The sequence below is a fragment of the Patella vulgata genome, chromosome 8, assembly GCF_932274485.2.
Source record: "Patella vulgata chromosome 8, xgPatVulg1.2, whole genome shotgun sequence".
NCBI lineage: Eukaryota > Metazoa > Mollusca > Gastropoda > Patellidae > Patella > Patella vulgata.
The window spans coordinates 47,503,276-47,521,010 of record NC_065886.2 but is presented as its reverse complement, the minus strand read 5'-3'; the positions used below and the strand labels follow the sequence as shown (position 1 = coordinate 47,521,010).

Sequence of the window (17,735 nt, the reverse complement as noted above, 5' to 3'; positions counted from 1 at the left end):
AATCAGGAGGAAGATTTATGAAACAGACGTAAAGAGAGTTACCTCCCTTTGTGAAAATAACAAGCGGTTGCCATAGAAGATATGCCAACATTTTGCAAGAGATGGATAGGGAACAGGCTAAACAAGCCAATAGTGAGGCTGACGTCCCCCGCCGAAATCCCAAAATAAATAGATGACACACATTAATTAATCGCACATTTATTTTTTTTTTTTTTCAAAAGTATCAAGCAATCAAACTATACACTAAGTTTCATCACTCTCAATCAGATAGAAACAAGATTATCTTGTCCCAAAGCATTGACCAATGAAATTGATTAGCTCTGCTTAGCTTCAGCTCGAAATGTTAATCATTGAACTCAGTCAAGACATTCACCTAATGAACATTTACATCAAGTCTAAACATTCTACCTTAATTAAAAGCAGAAAATTCTCACCATCGAAATTAGTCAAGGTAATTATATAATGAACCAAAGTTATCGTGCCTCAAAGCATCAACCAATCAGATTGCTTATTTCTGCTTACCGTAGGCAGACAATGTTCATCATAGTCACCTATGCCAAGTGTGAACATTCTAACTCAATTAGAATGAGAGTTTATTGTGTTCCAAAGTCTCGACCAATCAAATTACTTATCGCTCTGCTTACCCTGAGCAGAAAATGCTCATTATCAAACTTAGTCAAGGTATTGATGTAATGAAACTATACACAAAGTTTCACCACTCTCATGTAATTAGAACTAAAGTTATCGTGTCAAAAAGCATCAACCAATCAAATTGCTTATCTCTGCTTACCCTAAGCAGAAAATGCTCATCTTTGAACTCAATCAAGGCATTGACCTAATAAACACCTACACCAAGTTTGAAGATTTTAGCTCAATTAGAAGGAGAGTTATTGTGTTCCAAGGTCTAAACCAATCAAATTGCTTTATCGCTCTGCTTACCCTGAGCAGAAATAGCTCATTATCGACTTAGTCAAGGTATTGATGTAATGAAACTATACACCAAGTTTCATCACTCTCACTTAATTAGAACTAAAGTTATCGTGTCCCAAAGCATCAACCAATCAAATTGCTTATCTCTGCTTACCCTAAGGCGAAAATGCTCAACTTCGAACTCCATTAAGGCATTGACCTAATAAACACCTGCACCAAGTTTGAACATTGTAGCTCAATTAGAAAGAGAGTTATTGTGTCCCAAAAAGTGTGACAGACAGAAGGAAAAACCCATTTTAATAGTCCCCTGCTTTCTTCGAAAGGCGGGGTACAAAAAAAAAAAAGTTATTTTACCTACAATCAGGGACCATAATACATGCAAATATTGAAAGGAACCCAGGACTTTGGTATATAACTATATATTTTAAGTTTCATCAAAATTGAATAAAAATTGAATAAAAATTGTGACCTCCAAGTGTTCACAATCTTTGCATTACATACTTTTATACAATTTGCGTATAGAGCGGCCATTTTGTCGGACAGTTTCGGTTTAATTTTTATGAAATTCAACTGTCATTATGGTGTTACAATGATAGATTTACACATTTTTTTAAAATTAGCTAAAAATGTGATTTTTTTGGAAATGAAATGAAATGGGGTTTAACGTCCTACTGTTCTGCTGATTTTTTTGGTACACACATCAATGTTTAAATTTATTGAACTGGTGAACAATGAATATTGTATATTGCTAAATAATTAAAGAAAATTTGTACTGAATGTATTTGCTAATAGACAATTGCAATAAGATTTTCACATAATAATTAATTTTTATTACTCTATCAGACTGACAATCATTAATTATTAACAAATTATACTAGATCATCAATTTTACTTATTCTACTGAAAAGAAAACAAAAAAAATTACATACCGATAATAAACATCTTACTCCATGCACCAACTCCAGAATTTGTGCGTGCAGCAATTTTAATGCGATAGGTTGTTTCACTATCAATATTTTTTATGTGAATACCATATGTTGTTCCATTAGCACGCAAGCTACAGTTATGTTTCTTATCATTATCCATACAATAAATCTGAAGAAAGAAAAATTAATTACAATAAAACCATTCAATTTGTAATTTTTGTTAACAGAAGGATTTAAGGTATCTTATGATGGAGTTTGAGTCAACGTGCACTAAACTTTACCAAATATAACAAGCCATTGGTGAGGCTGTTGTACCCTGTCGAAATCCCAAATAAACAAGCCAACGGAAGAGGCTGATGTACCAATTCAAAATCCCAAATGTAGCATTTCAACAGTGAGGCTGATGTACCCTGTCAAAATCCAACCAGCGGCTGCCAGGCAGGATACGCCCACATTTTCGAGAGATGGATAGAGAACAAGCTAAAAGAAAGCGATTTTTTGTACAATCAGGGGCCATAATTCAGGAAGTTAAGGTCCGATATGCGCGAATATCGAAAGAAACCAAGATCTTTGGGTTATAAACTTACATTTCAAGTTTCAACAAAATTGGATGAAAATTGTGACCTTTATAGGGTCCAGAACCTTGATATACCATATTTTTACGCTATTTGAGAACGAACGGCGGCCATTTTGTCTGTTAATTTTGAGCTGATTTTCATGAAATTCGAACTCAGTCGTCCTTAGGGTGTAACGGTGATATAATAATAGGGTTTTTTAAATCGGATAAAAATTATGACCTCTATAGGGTCCACAAGCTAAAAACGTGATTTTTCATACAATCAGGGGCCATAATACAATCCGATATGCGCAAATATAGAAAGGAACCGAGATCTTTGGGTTATAAATTTACATTTCAAGTTTCAACAAAATCGGATAAAAATTGTGACCTCTATGGGGTCCACAACCTTGATATACCATATTTTTACGCTATTTGAGAACGAACGGCAGCCATATTGTCTGTCAATTTTGGGCCGATTTTCACGAAATTAGAACTCAGCCGTCCTTAGGGTGTAACGGTGATATAATAATACGTTTTTTTAAATCGGATAAAAATTATGACCTCTATAGGGTCTACAAGTTAAAAACGTGATTTTTCATACAATCAGGGGCCATAATTCTGGAAGTTACGGTCCGATATGCGTGAATATCGAAAGGAACTGAGATCTTTGGGTTATAAACCTACATTTCAAGTTTCAACAAAATCGGATAAAAATTGTTTCCTCTATAGGGTCCACAAGCTAAAAATGTGATTTTTCGTACAAACAGGGGCCATAATCCATGAAGTTTCGATCCGATACATGCCAATATCGAAAGCAGCCGAGATCTTTTGGAGATAAACCTATATTTCAAGTTTCGTCAAAATCGGATAAGAATTGTGACCTGTAGAGTGTCCACAAACAAATTGTGGACGGACGGACGGATGGACAGAAGGACGTACGGATGTCCGGACGGACAGGGGCGACGGCATAATATGTCCACATGAAAATGTGGGCGTATAAAAATTATGCTAATTAAAGAGCCATAACTCTGAAACAAAAAATGAGATCCCATCAAACTCGGGCAAGTCATTATCCTTTTAATAGTATACCTCAATTAGAAATGTGTTGTACTTAGTGTTTAATGTCCGCTTCCACCTAAGGTGATATCACAGACAAGTTGTCTCATTTTCATTTTTTTTTTATTATCTTAGTGCACGTGCAGGGGTCTTTCCTGTGGGAGGAAACTGGAGTACCTGGAGTACTCAATTAGAAGCAAACAAACTCATTTTAATAGTCTCCTGCTTCCCACCATGGGTGGATGACAATGAAACTACTGTGTATCTGATGAATAATTATTCATTAACATCCTTTTTGAGTTGTCTATATACCTGGTGTTCCATGTATGGTAATATTCAAATCAACTTATTTAACAAAACTTACTTCATAAGCTATGATATTGCCATTTCTATGTTCTCTATTTGGCTGTGACCATCTGACCTGTATAGCATTATTATCTTGTTTATCAATCATGATATTTTCAGGTGGAGACGTTGGAACTAAGAAAATATAAAAAAAATTAACATTTAGGCATGATTCCCACTCAACTGGCATCAATCAAGTCAAATTCTGCTACAATAAAATGTTCAAATAATCATTTATATGGCGATAACTTATTGATCACCAAAATTGGACAGTTTTAGGCACAATAGGCTACTGTATTAAGGGGTGAGGCTACCCGAAAAATGTTTTCTGAAATTTTAAAACTATTGAATTGAAAATGGTACAAGTAGTTAGGAAATGTAATAAACAAGAGAAAACTAACATTAAAACGAAAGAAAAAAAAGTTGTTGCTAGGGTAACACATTTTTTGTAAAATGGTACACCATATCTCTGGCACTAATAAAGATAAATGTCTCATTTTCGGACTGCTTATTCTTCAATGAAATGAAATGAAATGAAATGGGGTTTAATGTCCTACTGTTTTGCTCCGAACTGGGCTAATGAAGATGGGCATACGCCATACAGTGTGCTATGAGGGAAATTTTGCCCGGACAGCGGCACTACGGCCTACTCTTATATCGAATTCCAACTGTCAAGGGATCTTTTACGTGCACGCCAATGTGTACACGGGTCCTCGGTTTTTCGTCCCATCCGAACGACTAGACAGCTGTCCTTGTCAGCCCCTCCGTCCTGCATCACTGACAAGGGAGAACCATGCCGGAAAATCTGGATGAACTTTCTCGGCCAATGCAGGGATCGAACACCCGACCTCCAGGCTAGCGAGCCAGCGCCTTACCCACTTAGCCACCGTGATCCCCTATTCTTCAATGATAATCCTAAAACCCTGAAGGATAGCATGAAGAAAATGGTAACTGTTAAAATGTTGGATGAAATAAAAACAAAACTTAAAGATCTAGTAACTGTAAGTATGTTTGAGACTATGATTCAAGACCATATGGACACATTTTTTCGTGATATTAAATTCAGAGTGCGGGATCAAGTCAGAGACATCCTGTCAATAAAGCTAGAAAAACAAGGAAATGAATATGAGAGAGACAAACTGGAGATAGAGAGTCTTAGACAAGACATTATGGACTGCAGTCGATTAGTTGGGTTACTCACAGTCACTGCGCTTAATATTAGCCTCTATAGTGTTAATGAGCAATTGTTGACGCTGGACCATGTGTCGGCATATAAAAATGAAGAACATAAAACCTACTTGATTCTTTGGTTGGAACTTTAATTTTATCACTACAGACAGACTTTACATCGCCACCAAATGCTTGCACACAGATCTCATACCATGCATAACTATGTAAACCAGAAAGCGTGTATGAAGTAATATGAGGATCATATATTCTTTGGCTTTCTGTGCTTCCATATTTCATTTTACGCAGATCTTTGATTTGTTTATATTTAATAATATAACCATCCATAGCATCAAATCCTTTCAGAGGCTGAAACAAATGAAGAAGACAGAAATTAATAACCATTAAGACATGCACACTTACTTTGTCTTACAAAATTTTTCTAGTATGGGTCATTCGGAGTTAAATCAACCAACGATGTAAGCCACTGTTGAAAATTTGTTTATGTTGCCAGGCAACAAAACATACGCCCATATCAGCTAAATTGTCCGAGAAGCATATTTATTCTTTTGTAGGTAACGAAATTAATACAGATCAGATGATAACTTTTGTCGTTTGAGCATTCACAAAGTGCAACAAAGTGACACAAGGGCCATAACTCTAGAAGTTTTATACGAGAATTGCAGAAATTTCTGCGGCAATAGGCTTTTTTGTTTCACTTATCTAAATTTTACATATAAATTTCATCACGATCGGACGAGCATTCACAAGGGGTTCAACCAAGTGAAACAAGGGCCAGAACTCTAGAAGTAAAAGGTAGGTTGCTATATTAGCATTAGCTTCTAAAATTCATTAGTCACTGTGGTTAATGCATGAAACAAGAGAATCGCTATAAACGCTGCAATATACACGTCAACATTCCTGGTTTGATTGATGTGGTACTTTTTAAAATGAAGAGCATGGGTATCGGGCATTCACCAAACACATAAGGGATCATCCTTAGGGTATAAGAAATAGGTATGCAAACTTTCAAGATAGGTTGCCAGGCAACAAAACATACATCCACAGCACCAAAGCCGTCCGGGCAGTCAACAGAGAGAGAGAGAGAGAAATGGGGTTTAACGTCCACTCGACACAAACTAGGTCATTTTGGGACTAGCATATGGTTTAATTTTATTTCAACAACTCGCTTGCGCGTAGGGGTCTTTAGCAGTGGGAGGAAACCGGAAGACCCGGAGAAAACCCACGAGGTTGGACAGGCGACCCTACTCCTTGTCACGTACAACCGGGGATTCGAAACCACGCCAGTCGACTCAATGACAGACTTTATGATACAGCGCGCACGCTAACCATTCAGCCATCCAACCCCCCCCCGGGCAGTCAACAAGTGTTGTCGCATATTTTTTCTTTTGTCACTAATGAGAAATTCACAACACATGAAAATTTGATTACCAGTAATAACCCATGAAGTAATTATCAGAAAACATTAGAATTTGTTTCGATTGTTTGTCTCTTGACCTTAAACATTTTATATTAACTTTAGCCTCTAGAGCATCTTCAAGATTTTTCAAAGTGATCAAGGCCATAACTTTGGACCAAACAATTGAAATTCTTCAATTAAAAGAGGCTACATAAGTCTAAAACTTCTACAATTGAAGCTATCAATTATCAGTCTCATAAAATGAACAGAAAGACACAACATTATAGTAAGGCAGCACACGCTTATAAGCCAAAACAAAATTTCCAGGGCAAGTCTCATGACAATTCAGGTAACAATCACTGTAACGCAGGTATCATTTAATCTTGTGTATCTAGCACTAATTTCTTTCACATTCGTTTAATATCTAATCTTTGTTTAAAAATTCGTAAAAATCGCTTAAAATCACCAAAAATCATCTAATTTGTACTTGTGTCCAGTTTAAAGCTGACTGATTAATTTGATACTTCAAAGAAGGATTGTTGAAAACTGCCGCGTGCTGGTTTATCCTATCCATGTTTGCTTTCATCTTGGTTTTTGCATAAGATTTACTGTTTAGCGTATCTTTGCTTTAGTGTGTTACGTTTAATTTGCAATGAGACGACTTCAACATGATGAACATCTACGTGCTATTGGCATGCTTCAAATGGGTTCTACACAGCGATCAGTAGCCAACATGCTTAATGTGTCACAGTCTGTGATCAGCAGACTGTGGAACCGGTACCAACAAATATACAATGTTGATGATAGACCTCGTTTAGGTCGTCCTAGAGCCACTACACAAGTCCAGGATCGATACATTTGTACACAGGTCCTGCGAAATCGAGGACAAATGGCCAATCAGCTTTCTGTAAAGTTATACCAAGTTACAGGAATTCGAGTTACACCCCAAACGATTAGAATGGTAAATAGGTGTCAATGGTGTAGGCAGCGTAGAAATTGGGGAAATCGTCGATGGGCGCGTGTAATGTTCTCAGATGAGTCCAGATTTACTTTGGATTTCACTGATAGGCGTGCTCGCGTTTGGAGGCATGTAAATGAGCATCATGCTAACGTTAACGTCAGACAGCATGAGAGATTCGGATGTGGTTATGTTATGGTGTGGGGAGGAATCACCATGACTGGCAGAACGGACTTGCATATTGTTGAAGAAAGGGTCACTGGTGTGTACTACCGTGACCACATCCTGGCACCAATAGTTCTGAACTTTGCTCAATGTGCAAGTTGACGTTTCATCTTTCAAGATGATAATGCCCGTGCCCACCGTGCTCGTGTCGTGAATGACTAACACCAGCGTCACCATATTGTCCATATGCCAATGGCCAGCCATGAGTCCTGACCTTTCCCCTATTGAGCATGTCTGGGACATGATCGGGAGACGTGTTCGTCTGTAAGAATTGGCCCAAATTGGGATTGAACGGTTGATTAGGAGCATGTCGTAACGAATTGCTGAATGTCTGAGGATTGGTGGAGCAATTACTCATTTTTAAGACAAAAATCAAAAACGTCCATTTTCACTTTTGACAGTGTATCTCTTTGCTAGTGAAATGGGGCTGTCAGATAAGCCGCCCATATGAACTGTTTATGTTCATGTGTAGGCAATTGGCCTGTTATTAACATACACTGGTTACCTCTAATAAAAACAGCAGTGAATTTCCACAGTTTTGTATTGTTTCTGAATATCCCCTACTTTTTTTGAAGAGTATAATACAAGCGCGCACATGCTAACCATTCGGCCAACGAACCCCCCTGAACCATAAAAAGTTGCCAGCATCTGCTTTTTGAATTACGGATTTTGATACTCCTCCACATATTTCAAGCACTGTACAGCTTTACTCCCAGAATATTTGTTGAATAACACCCCCCCACCCACACTTATATGCAACAGAACCTGGTGTTGTACATGATAAAATAACCAAAATTGATTGGTTTAATAGGTGATTATATTTCCTTGGTTGTTGCCGGTGAAGCGACAAATTGAGCAGTCATATCTAAATATATCAGATATCCGCGACCATCACCGCGGTGGTCGTTGGTGATGAAAAATCACTAGCGACTGGGTGCACACACTTGGCAATTTGTAGGTTTTTAATTGTAGGCGACAGAAATCGCTTATGTCGCAACATAGTGTGCGCCCAAGCTTTAAAACATTCTAGGAATATAACAATGTTTTCCACCAAAATATAGAATGAAATACAACAAGAACACAATAAAAACACACATGAATTCATCATCCCCTTGTACTTACCCTCCAGGTCACTTTAATTGCAGTAGAATTCAGTGATTCTCCTTTTAATACCTCAATAACCATGCCATCTAGTTTTTCTTCTATTTCTTTCCGGGTTAAATTAACACGAGAATGGGGTTTCCGTCTCTCTACAAAAATAAATATCTTAAGTTAGAAACAATCATAGCTTTTCAGAATTACTTGTTTATTTTAACAATTTGTTGCTGACTGGAAGAAAACTTGAATGCATGACAAGAATGCAAAAAATGTGAGTGGTGGCTGTTTGTAATATTATCATACCAAATTTTATTTAATGCAAAGGGTAAGAAATTGACTGAGAGGTGAAAAACTGTGTGGCAGTGCATTTTATGTAGAGGTGTGTTTATTAACCGATGGGTTAAAAATGAATGTCATTAATGTGTATTATTTAATACCCAGTGTGTTTTCTCAATAGTTGCTACGATTGCACCAAAAGGATGACCAGAAGGTTTTATCTGATACTCACATGTTAAATCAAAATTTGGGAGGCAAAACTGTTTTACAGTGCAATTTCTCATTCAACAGTGTATTTTAAGCATTGATATAAGAATCTATGCCAGAGTTTCATCGCTCTCACGCAATTAGAACAAAAGTTATCGTGTTCCAAAGTCTCAACCAATCAAATTGCTCATCTCTGCTTAGCCTTAGTGGAAAAGGCGCATGAACGAACTATGTCAAGGCATTCACGTAATAGACACACTAGTTTTGAACGTTCTACCTCAATTAGGAGAGTTACTTTGTTCCAAAGTCTAGACCAATCAGACTAAAGTTTCTATTTGCCTAAGCAGAAAATGCTCAGCATCAAACCTTGGTAAGGTATTGATGTAAAAAGGGATCACGTGGCTTAGTGGGTAAGACGCTGGCTCACTAGCCTGGAGGTCGGGTGTTTGATCCCTGCATTGGCTGAGAAAGTTCATCCAGATTTCCTGCGTGGTTTCCGCTTGTCATTGATGCAGGACGGAGGGCCTGACAAGGACAGCTGTCTAGTCGTTCGGTTGGGACGAAAAACCAAGGTCCTGTGTACACATTGACGTGCAAGTAAAAGATTCCTTGGCAGTTGGAATTTGATAGGCCGTAGCGCCGATGCCCGGGCAAATTTTTCCTCATAGCACACTGTATGGCGTATGCCCGTCTTCATTAGCCCAGTTTAGGAGCAGAACAGTAGGACGTTAAACACCATTTCATTTCATTGATGTAAAAAAAAATATACACGAAGTTTCACCACTATCACTCAATCAGAATCAAAGTTGTCAAGCTCCAAAGTTTTGACCAATCAAATTGCTTATCGCTTTGCTTACCCTGAGCTGAAAATGCTCTCATAATCAAACCTAGTCAAGGTATTGATGTGATGAAACTATACACCAAGCAGAAAATGCTCATCTTTGAACATATCACACTGTATGGCGTATGCCCGTCTTCATTAGCCCAGTTCGGAGCAAAACAGTAGGACGTCAAACCCCATTTCATTTCATTTTCATCTTTGAACTCCATCAAGGCATTCACCCAATCTACGCCTACACCAAGTATAAACATTCTACTTCAATTTGAAGGAGAGTTATTGTGTTCCAAAGTCTCGACTAATCAAATTGCTTATCGCTCTGCTTACCCTGAGCAGAAAATCCTCATTATCAAACTTATCAAGGTATTGATGTAATGAAACTATACACCATCAAGGCATTGACCTTATAAACACCTACACCAAGTTTGAACATTCTAGCTCAAATAGAAGGAGAGTTATTGTGTCCTAAAAAGTGTGACGGACGGACGGACGGATGGACCGACATACATGTGGACAAACCCATTATTGTCCCCTGCCTTTCTAAGAAAGCAGGGAACAATAATGTAGAAGATGCCACTTGTAGTTTAAAAGTATGACTAAGTCTCTAATATACCCATCAATATAGAATACACAAATAAATCATTCAATAGTCCCACATGCATACCTCTAGTAACAATGATATCCGATACATCACTAGGAAGACCTATACCATGTGAATTCCTTGCACGAATCACAAACACATAGTGGGTACTGGGCAACAAATTTCTAACAGTAATACTTTCTCTTGTTACAGAACTAGAAGCAATCTTCCAACCCTATTTAAAAATAAGAGAATTACATTATTAGAAATTTCTTTAAGATACAATTACAATTAGAAAATCATGCTAGTTACTATATAATCTATTCTGATAGTCAAATAAGTCATTTTCAATTCCTTTCGAAAACTACAATATTGCAAAACATGACTAACTTTAAGCTAGCTTACCTTTGCTGCCTGTAAGCAAACAAACAAGCTAGCTTAAGTTCACCTTCTCCTGAAAAAGCTTAATTTGTCTGAATGGATCAGCTTTAAAGTTGTCAACCAATGTGCCTTCTTGAATACGCTTTTTGTCAACTTTAAAGTTAAATGACAGACTCTACCATCTAATCATTTATAATATCTAACAGACATCATCAGAATCATCAATGTTACACTCTACTAGTTTAAATATTTATAATATCTAATAACAACATCAGAATCACCAACGATACATTCTACTAGTTTAAAATTCTTGTGAATTCAAACTAGCTCCATTTATGCCGTCTGAACAGCATATACATTCTTTTGTATGAACATCTTTTAGATATATGAAATAATATGCATGAGAATAAATTCTTTTACCTCAGGTGTTTCATGACTGAAATATTCCACAATAAATTCAAAAACTGGTGAATCACCATGATTTCTGTTTGGTTGCCATGTTAAATGAACAGATGTATCTGTCACATCTGTAATAATAGGTTTAGATGGTGCTCCTGGCAATGTGGATGTTTTCTTTACTCTATGATAAGGACCTTGACCTAAGCATAAATAATCATAAATTTCCATAAATAGGTGGGGCAGGGTAATCTCAAAAGTGGAGTGACCCCAACAAATTGTAAAAGAAACGTATGCAGTTGGGTTCAATCATAGTTACATTAGACATCATACTCAAATTCAGCCAAAGTCTGCCAAGGCAAAATGAAGCGATTAACACGGTGGTCTCCAAGAAGTTTCTGAGAGCGATGTCTTGTAACCAGTGCATTTCAGTGGTGGGACAAAAAAATAGATTTTTGTTAAAATCTTACAATACAAAATGGTTACAGAGGAGAAATGTTCCAAAAATAACAAATTTGACTTAAACAATAAAGATAGTTTGCAGGGCAACGAAACATACACCTACAGCAGCTAAATCGTTCAGCGGGTCGACAAGGGTTGTCGGATATTTATTCTTTTGTAGATAATTGGGGGCATTAACAAGACAATTTCATACAGATCAGATTAAAAATGTTGTCGTTTGGGGGTTCACAAGGTTCTACAAACTGAAACCAGGGCATTTTACTAATTTAAATAATGCATATACATTTCATACAGATCGGATGATAACTTTTGTCATTCGAACGTTCACAGGGTTCACAAAGTAAAACAAGGGCTATAACTCTTGAAATAATTGATGGAAATTGATTAAATAATTCAATAGACTTCCATTTCACAAATTTAAATGGTGCATATAAATTTCATACATATCGGATGATAACTTTCATTAATCGAGCATTAAAGATGGGTGATTTAATGGTATATATGGACCAAAAACATATTCAAACTAATTAATTTGTCATAATTATGCTTCAAATCCTTCTCAAACATTGTAATTGCAAAGGAATGCCCTACTATTAAAATTCGATCAAACCAGGTCATGTTTACGTCACGTCTTGGGATTCAGAGGAGAATTCATTGCATATATAAGACGGTCGCTTACTATTTATTACAAATATCGAATCCTAATTAAATTATCAGATTATCCACTACCCGCGTCTTTTTCCGTCATTTTTATCTCAGAAAGTATTGTACATTTAACTCTTCATAAAGTGCAGAAGTCGGGCTGTTGATTAGGGGAACCCTTACATTTTTGTCATGAATGTTTTTCGGGGAATCCAGTATTTTTCTAGTAAGATTGGATATCTCTACTTTCCATATATACCAAAATTGCCATACTTTTATTGGAAATAACTACCCGATAAATACTTTTCTGGGAACCCATCTTTAACAAGGTTGAACAAAGTGAAACAAGGGTCATAACTCTAGAAGTAATTATTGTAAATTGCTGAAATTCAATAGTATTCGTGGTTTACCTAATCGAAACGATGCATATAAATATCATACAGATCGGATGGTAACTTTAGGCATTAGAGGGTTCACAAGGTTCAACAAAGTGAAACAAGGACCATAACTCTAGACGTAATAAAAGGAAATTGCTGAAATTCAACAGGCTTCTTTCGTTTCACTAATTTAAATAATGCATATAAATTTTACTAAGATCAAATGATCCCATTTGGCGTTAGAGCATTCACAATATTCAACAAAGTGAAACAAGGGCCATAAATTTCATACTGATTGGCAAATAACTTTAGATGTTATAGCGTTCACAAGGTGCAACAAGGGCCATAACTCTAAAAGTAATAAACAGAAATTGCTGAAATTCGATAACATTCTTCTTTTTACTAATTTAAATGATGCATATAAATTACATACAGATCGGCAGATAACTTTTCATGTTTAGAGCAATTAAAAGGTGCAACAAAGTGAAACAAGGGTCATAACTCTAGAAGTAATATATGAAAATTGCTGAAATTCAATAGGCTTCTTCGTTTCACTAATTCAAATAATGCATATAAATTTCAAAAAGATCGGATGATAACGTTTGGCATTAGAGCACTCACAAGGTTCAACAAAGTGAAACAATTGTTTTTCGAACAACTAGTTAGATTATGTATAACAATCCTTGTTAAACTAAATCGGGGAGATTTCAATTTGACAGTTTTTAAGTATTTCGAAGTGTTTTGGTTCTGTTATGCAATATCTTTTTCGACGTTCCAAAGTAAACGTACGGTGCTAAGACCACCTAAAGATAAGTTTTAAATGTTCCTACTATTAATTAGAACAGGTTTCGCTTTAGTTTATATTTTACGCTGACATTTTATTGCTTTAAATCGTCCTAGTGCAAAAATGGAAAACTTGACCTTTTGACCTCCGGTGAACTAATGTGAATTTAGCAAGTTTACATTTTTACGGAAACAGTGATTACTTTTGATCATTTTCAGTTTATTTTTATGATACAAGAATGGCTGCGCATTCACTGTCAGTGCAAATAAACTCATTTGACCCAAAATATCTCGAAAACGCCCCAAGAGAGGACTGATTACCATACGGCATCGTATTCTACGCAAAATTTTACTATAGAAAAGTTGGATCTGGTTTTGTGCCCATTTGATGGACACCCCTGCGCACTGAGCCTCCGGTCTATTGGTATGTCTTTGCACCATCTTCACCAGGGTAAAACTAGAAGTGGTTTAGATACATCTAGTTGTTAAGAATTTGCACCCTGATATTAGTTCAGAAATGATTATGTGATTCGTGTTTACAGCCCTTGTGGTACCAATTCCAGGAATGCACTGAAAATGAGTATGACAGTTTCAGGAGACCCTAAACTAGTCAATGTACTTGCGTTGTTTGGATCCCTTTTTAGTCGTGAATTTACATTGGTTTTGATGAATTGTTAAGATTGCCGGATGTTTAACATGTGTATAAGCTAGAAACACCTGGATACACTATAGAAAGCACCATTACAGTCAGTTTTTCAAAAGAAATTTTGCACCTGTTTAGAGAGAACTGTGCCAGAATCTCCCCCCACCCCCCTCATAGAGTGGGAAGCCCTCACGGAGCAAGTAGCAATCCGCCCTTGCTATCATTTGGACCGATAATAACCACAAGTTCATTGTCTAGTGTCAAACTGACCATTGCAGATGAAAAACAGTATTGCTGTGGCAATATCAAGAACTTGTAAAATGAATAACAGACAGAAATGAACCGGTGGTTACTATACATGTAGGTTCTCACTTTAATGGGGGTAAATTATGTTTTCTATGGTATCTCACAATGTTTCTAGCTTATACACAAATTTTCAATAATTCGCTCGCGCATACCAGAGGACCCGGAGAAAACACACAAGGTTGGACTGGCGACCCTATTCCTTGTCACGTACAACCGGGGAATCGAAACCACGCCAGTTGACTCAATGACAGATCTTATTATACAGCGCGCAAGTGCTAACCATTCAGCCATCCACCCCGCCCCCTCCCCCCCATTCTTATTGGAATTTAATTGGATTCATTGTGGTGGACATTCACAATATAATGCATAAGCTAGTGATTTGCCGAAATCTAATATTTTTGTTGACCTGCAGATTGCACAACACTGCTAATCAGAACTTGTTCATAATGCATATATGTCAATATAGGTGTTTATCTTAAAATTTGGTAGAGCTCTAGGAATATGTTAGGAACTGGTGATGAATGGTAGTCGATAATGTGTTTGTTTACTCAATCTTTGGATATTAGTGTATTTTCTATGCTACTTGCATATTCGCTATATGTTCTAAAATTAAGGATTCTACAATTCGTGTTCTGAATAATCAGGCCTGTGGTTTGATTGATGCTGGATCGTTGCTTGTGTGCTCATATACAGATATTTTGAAGTAGGTTTTGAGCAGGATTCTTAATCCATTTAGAAACGAACTGGCCAGAATTGGGTCAAATAATGTCCGGGTAAGAATGGGTTCTAAAATTTTAAGCTTCCATTCCCTTTAATATAACTTCAACAAAGATCGGTTGCCAGGTAACGAAACATACGACCACAGCAGCTAAATCGTCCAGGGAGTCAACTAGAGTTGTCGCATATTTTTACTTTTTTCGGTAATTAAACATTTATAATATATTAAAATCTGATTAAGAGTAACAACTAATTAAGTAATTATCAGAAAACCATCAGAATTTGTTTGGTTTTTATAAAGTTCTGCCCCATGCTAATGTTTAGTATATGAAACTTTTAACATCATGGATTTAGTTGTTCAAGTCATAAAAATTCATTGAAAATCAATATACTTGTTTGTCTCAAGACCTTAAACTCTGTGTATCAATCTGAAGTCAATCGGATGATAACTTTAGCCTCTAGAGCGTCCACAAGATTTTTCAAAGTGATTAAGGGCCATAACTCTGGCAAAAATTATCGAAAATCGCTGAAAATCACTAGGCTTCTTCGTCTCATGGTCTTCAACACTGTGTATATAAATTTAAAGTCAATTGGATATTAACTTTAGCCTCTAGAGCGTCCACAAGAATTTTCAAATTGATCAAGGGCCATAACTCTGGCAAAAATTATCAGAAATCGGTGAAAATCAATAGGCTTCTTCGTCTCATGACCTGAAACACTGTGTATCAATTTAAAGCCAATCGGATATTAACTTTAGCCTCTAGAGCGATTGTGGACGCCGGACCGACGGACGGACGGGGGTGACGACAATATACGACCACATTTCAATGTGGGCGTATAAAAATAATTCTTGGTAATTTGTTATGAGGAAATCGTATTCTACTGAATGTAGCACAAAAATAACGACAAATAGGTACATCATTCGGAAAATTTTCCATATTTTAATTCACGTACCAGCTTGAAATTTATTTGATGTCACTAATATTCCTGAATAAATTACTACTGTTTTTTTTTTTTTTTTGGATGGATATAAGCTGATATGGCACAATGGTATTTCTTCATAACACAATTTGTAGGGGTTTTTTCTATCACGTAACTTGCAAATGTTTTTATTCATCTGTCCATGAAAGACACGTACGGCACATTGATCACGTGACAACCATAATTGAAATGGTTTAATTTAAAGTTAAATTCCATACGACTGTGCCATAATATAGCTTTCAATGATAATAATGATAATATTTTTTTAAAAAATAAGCCCCTGTCAGCATGTGTATAAAATAAAAAATCATAACGGTAACATGCTATTTAAAACTAAAACTAGCATCGCTGGTTTACTGACCTAATTTTTCACGTGTCATCGGGAATTTGGCATTGGAGAATCATAATATAATATATATCCGAGGATTATATTCAACTAAGATTTAAATTTAACTAACAACTGGTCAGTGAAACCATTAAATTATGATCCAATTATTAATTTAATATCTACCGGCACACCTGGAATTTATACACAGCTTCGAAGACGTGCGATAGATGCACAATCAGCAAGCCTGTTTTGTTTTTTTACCGGCCGATTATCAAAATTAAGGTTATTTCACTTACTCGGATTATGAATTACATGGCTGATTTTCACTATGGTATAACTGTTATTGTAGCCGACACGCAAGTTGATTGACTTCTTAATTAACAAGAAATAATTAACCCGTTGTAATTTAGCCGAAAGTAGATTGATTTATGATACCATAGTGGCCGGTTCATTGTTTTACCAATTGGCTTGATTGAACTTCAAGCAGCTAAAACCGACAAAAAACAGCCGATTAAGATCCCTGGTTTTGAGTATGTTCATAACCCAGGAAATATTATAGTATACTAGGATCTACAATTAGTATTGTTTTGTTTAAGCACATTCCTCATTATATCTAAACAAAAGTTTGACGTGTCTGAAAGAAACGCTTTAATACTAATAATAATGATTATTAAATTCGCTAAATTTAACATTGAAAACATTAAAAATCATTTTGCCTTATTTCAACTTTGATATTATTGAAATGTTGAAAAAACTAAAAATTAAGCACATTCCTCATTATATTGAAGACTGAAACATAAGGCAAATTAGGTGTAGACACTTTGTTTATGGAGAGAGCAAAATCCCCAACAGAACCAGATATTTGAAAGTTTCATTTCCCCCCCAATATTAGTAATCTGAAACAATTATTTTAACGACGGACTGAAATAGCAAATAATCACAGATTGGATTAATTATTCAGAATAAATAATGACTTGGGGAAGGCTTTTTGTATCATTGACAATTATCACTCAAAGACATTTTCAGCTAGTTGTTTAACTTATATTCTGCCACATGGTTTTGGTTGACACTCAATGGCAATCTAGAATATTAAGATTTCTGCACATCACTTCTCAGAAAGAATCAGAAGTACTC

At 36.2% G+C, this 17,735-nt stretch overlaps 1 protein-coding gene across 5 annotated transcripts in view; it reads right to left on the bottom strand.

Annotated features, from left to right (window-relative positions):
* LOC126829621 (roundabout homolog 1) overlaps positions 1 to 17,735 on the bottom strand; it is a 174,950-nt gene that overhangs the window by 67,444 nt on the left and 89,771 nt on the right. For all 5 annotated transcript variants that reach the window (XM_050559568.1, XM_050559570.1, XM_050559569.1 and 2 more), the window contains exons 11-16: positions 11,387 to 11,565; positions 10,670 to 10,820; positions 8,709 to 8,836; positions 5,115 to 5,352; positions 3,836 to 3,951; positions 1,860 to 2,025 (exon numbers count right to left, since the gene is read on the bottom strand). In XM_050559568.1, the coding sequence (XP_050415525.1) occupies positions 1,860 to 2,025; positions 3,836 to 3,951; positions 5,115 to 5,352; positions 8,709 to 8,836; positions 10,670 to 10,820; positions 11,387 to 11,565 (978 nt within the window). The remainder of the gene's footprint in view (positions 1 to 1,859; positions 2,026 to 3,835; positions 3,952 to 5,114; positions 5,353 to 8,708; positions 8,837 to 10,669; positions 10,821 to 11,386; positions 11,566 to 17,735) is intronic.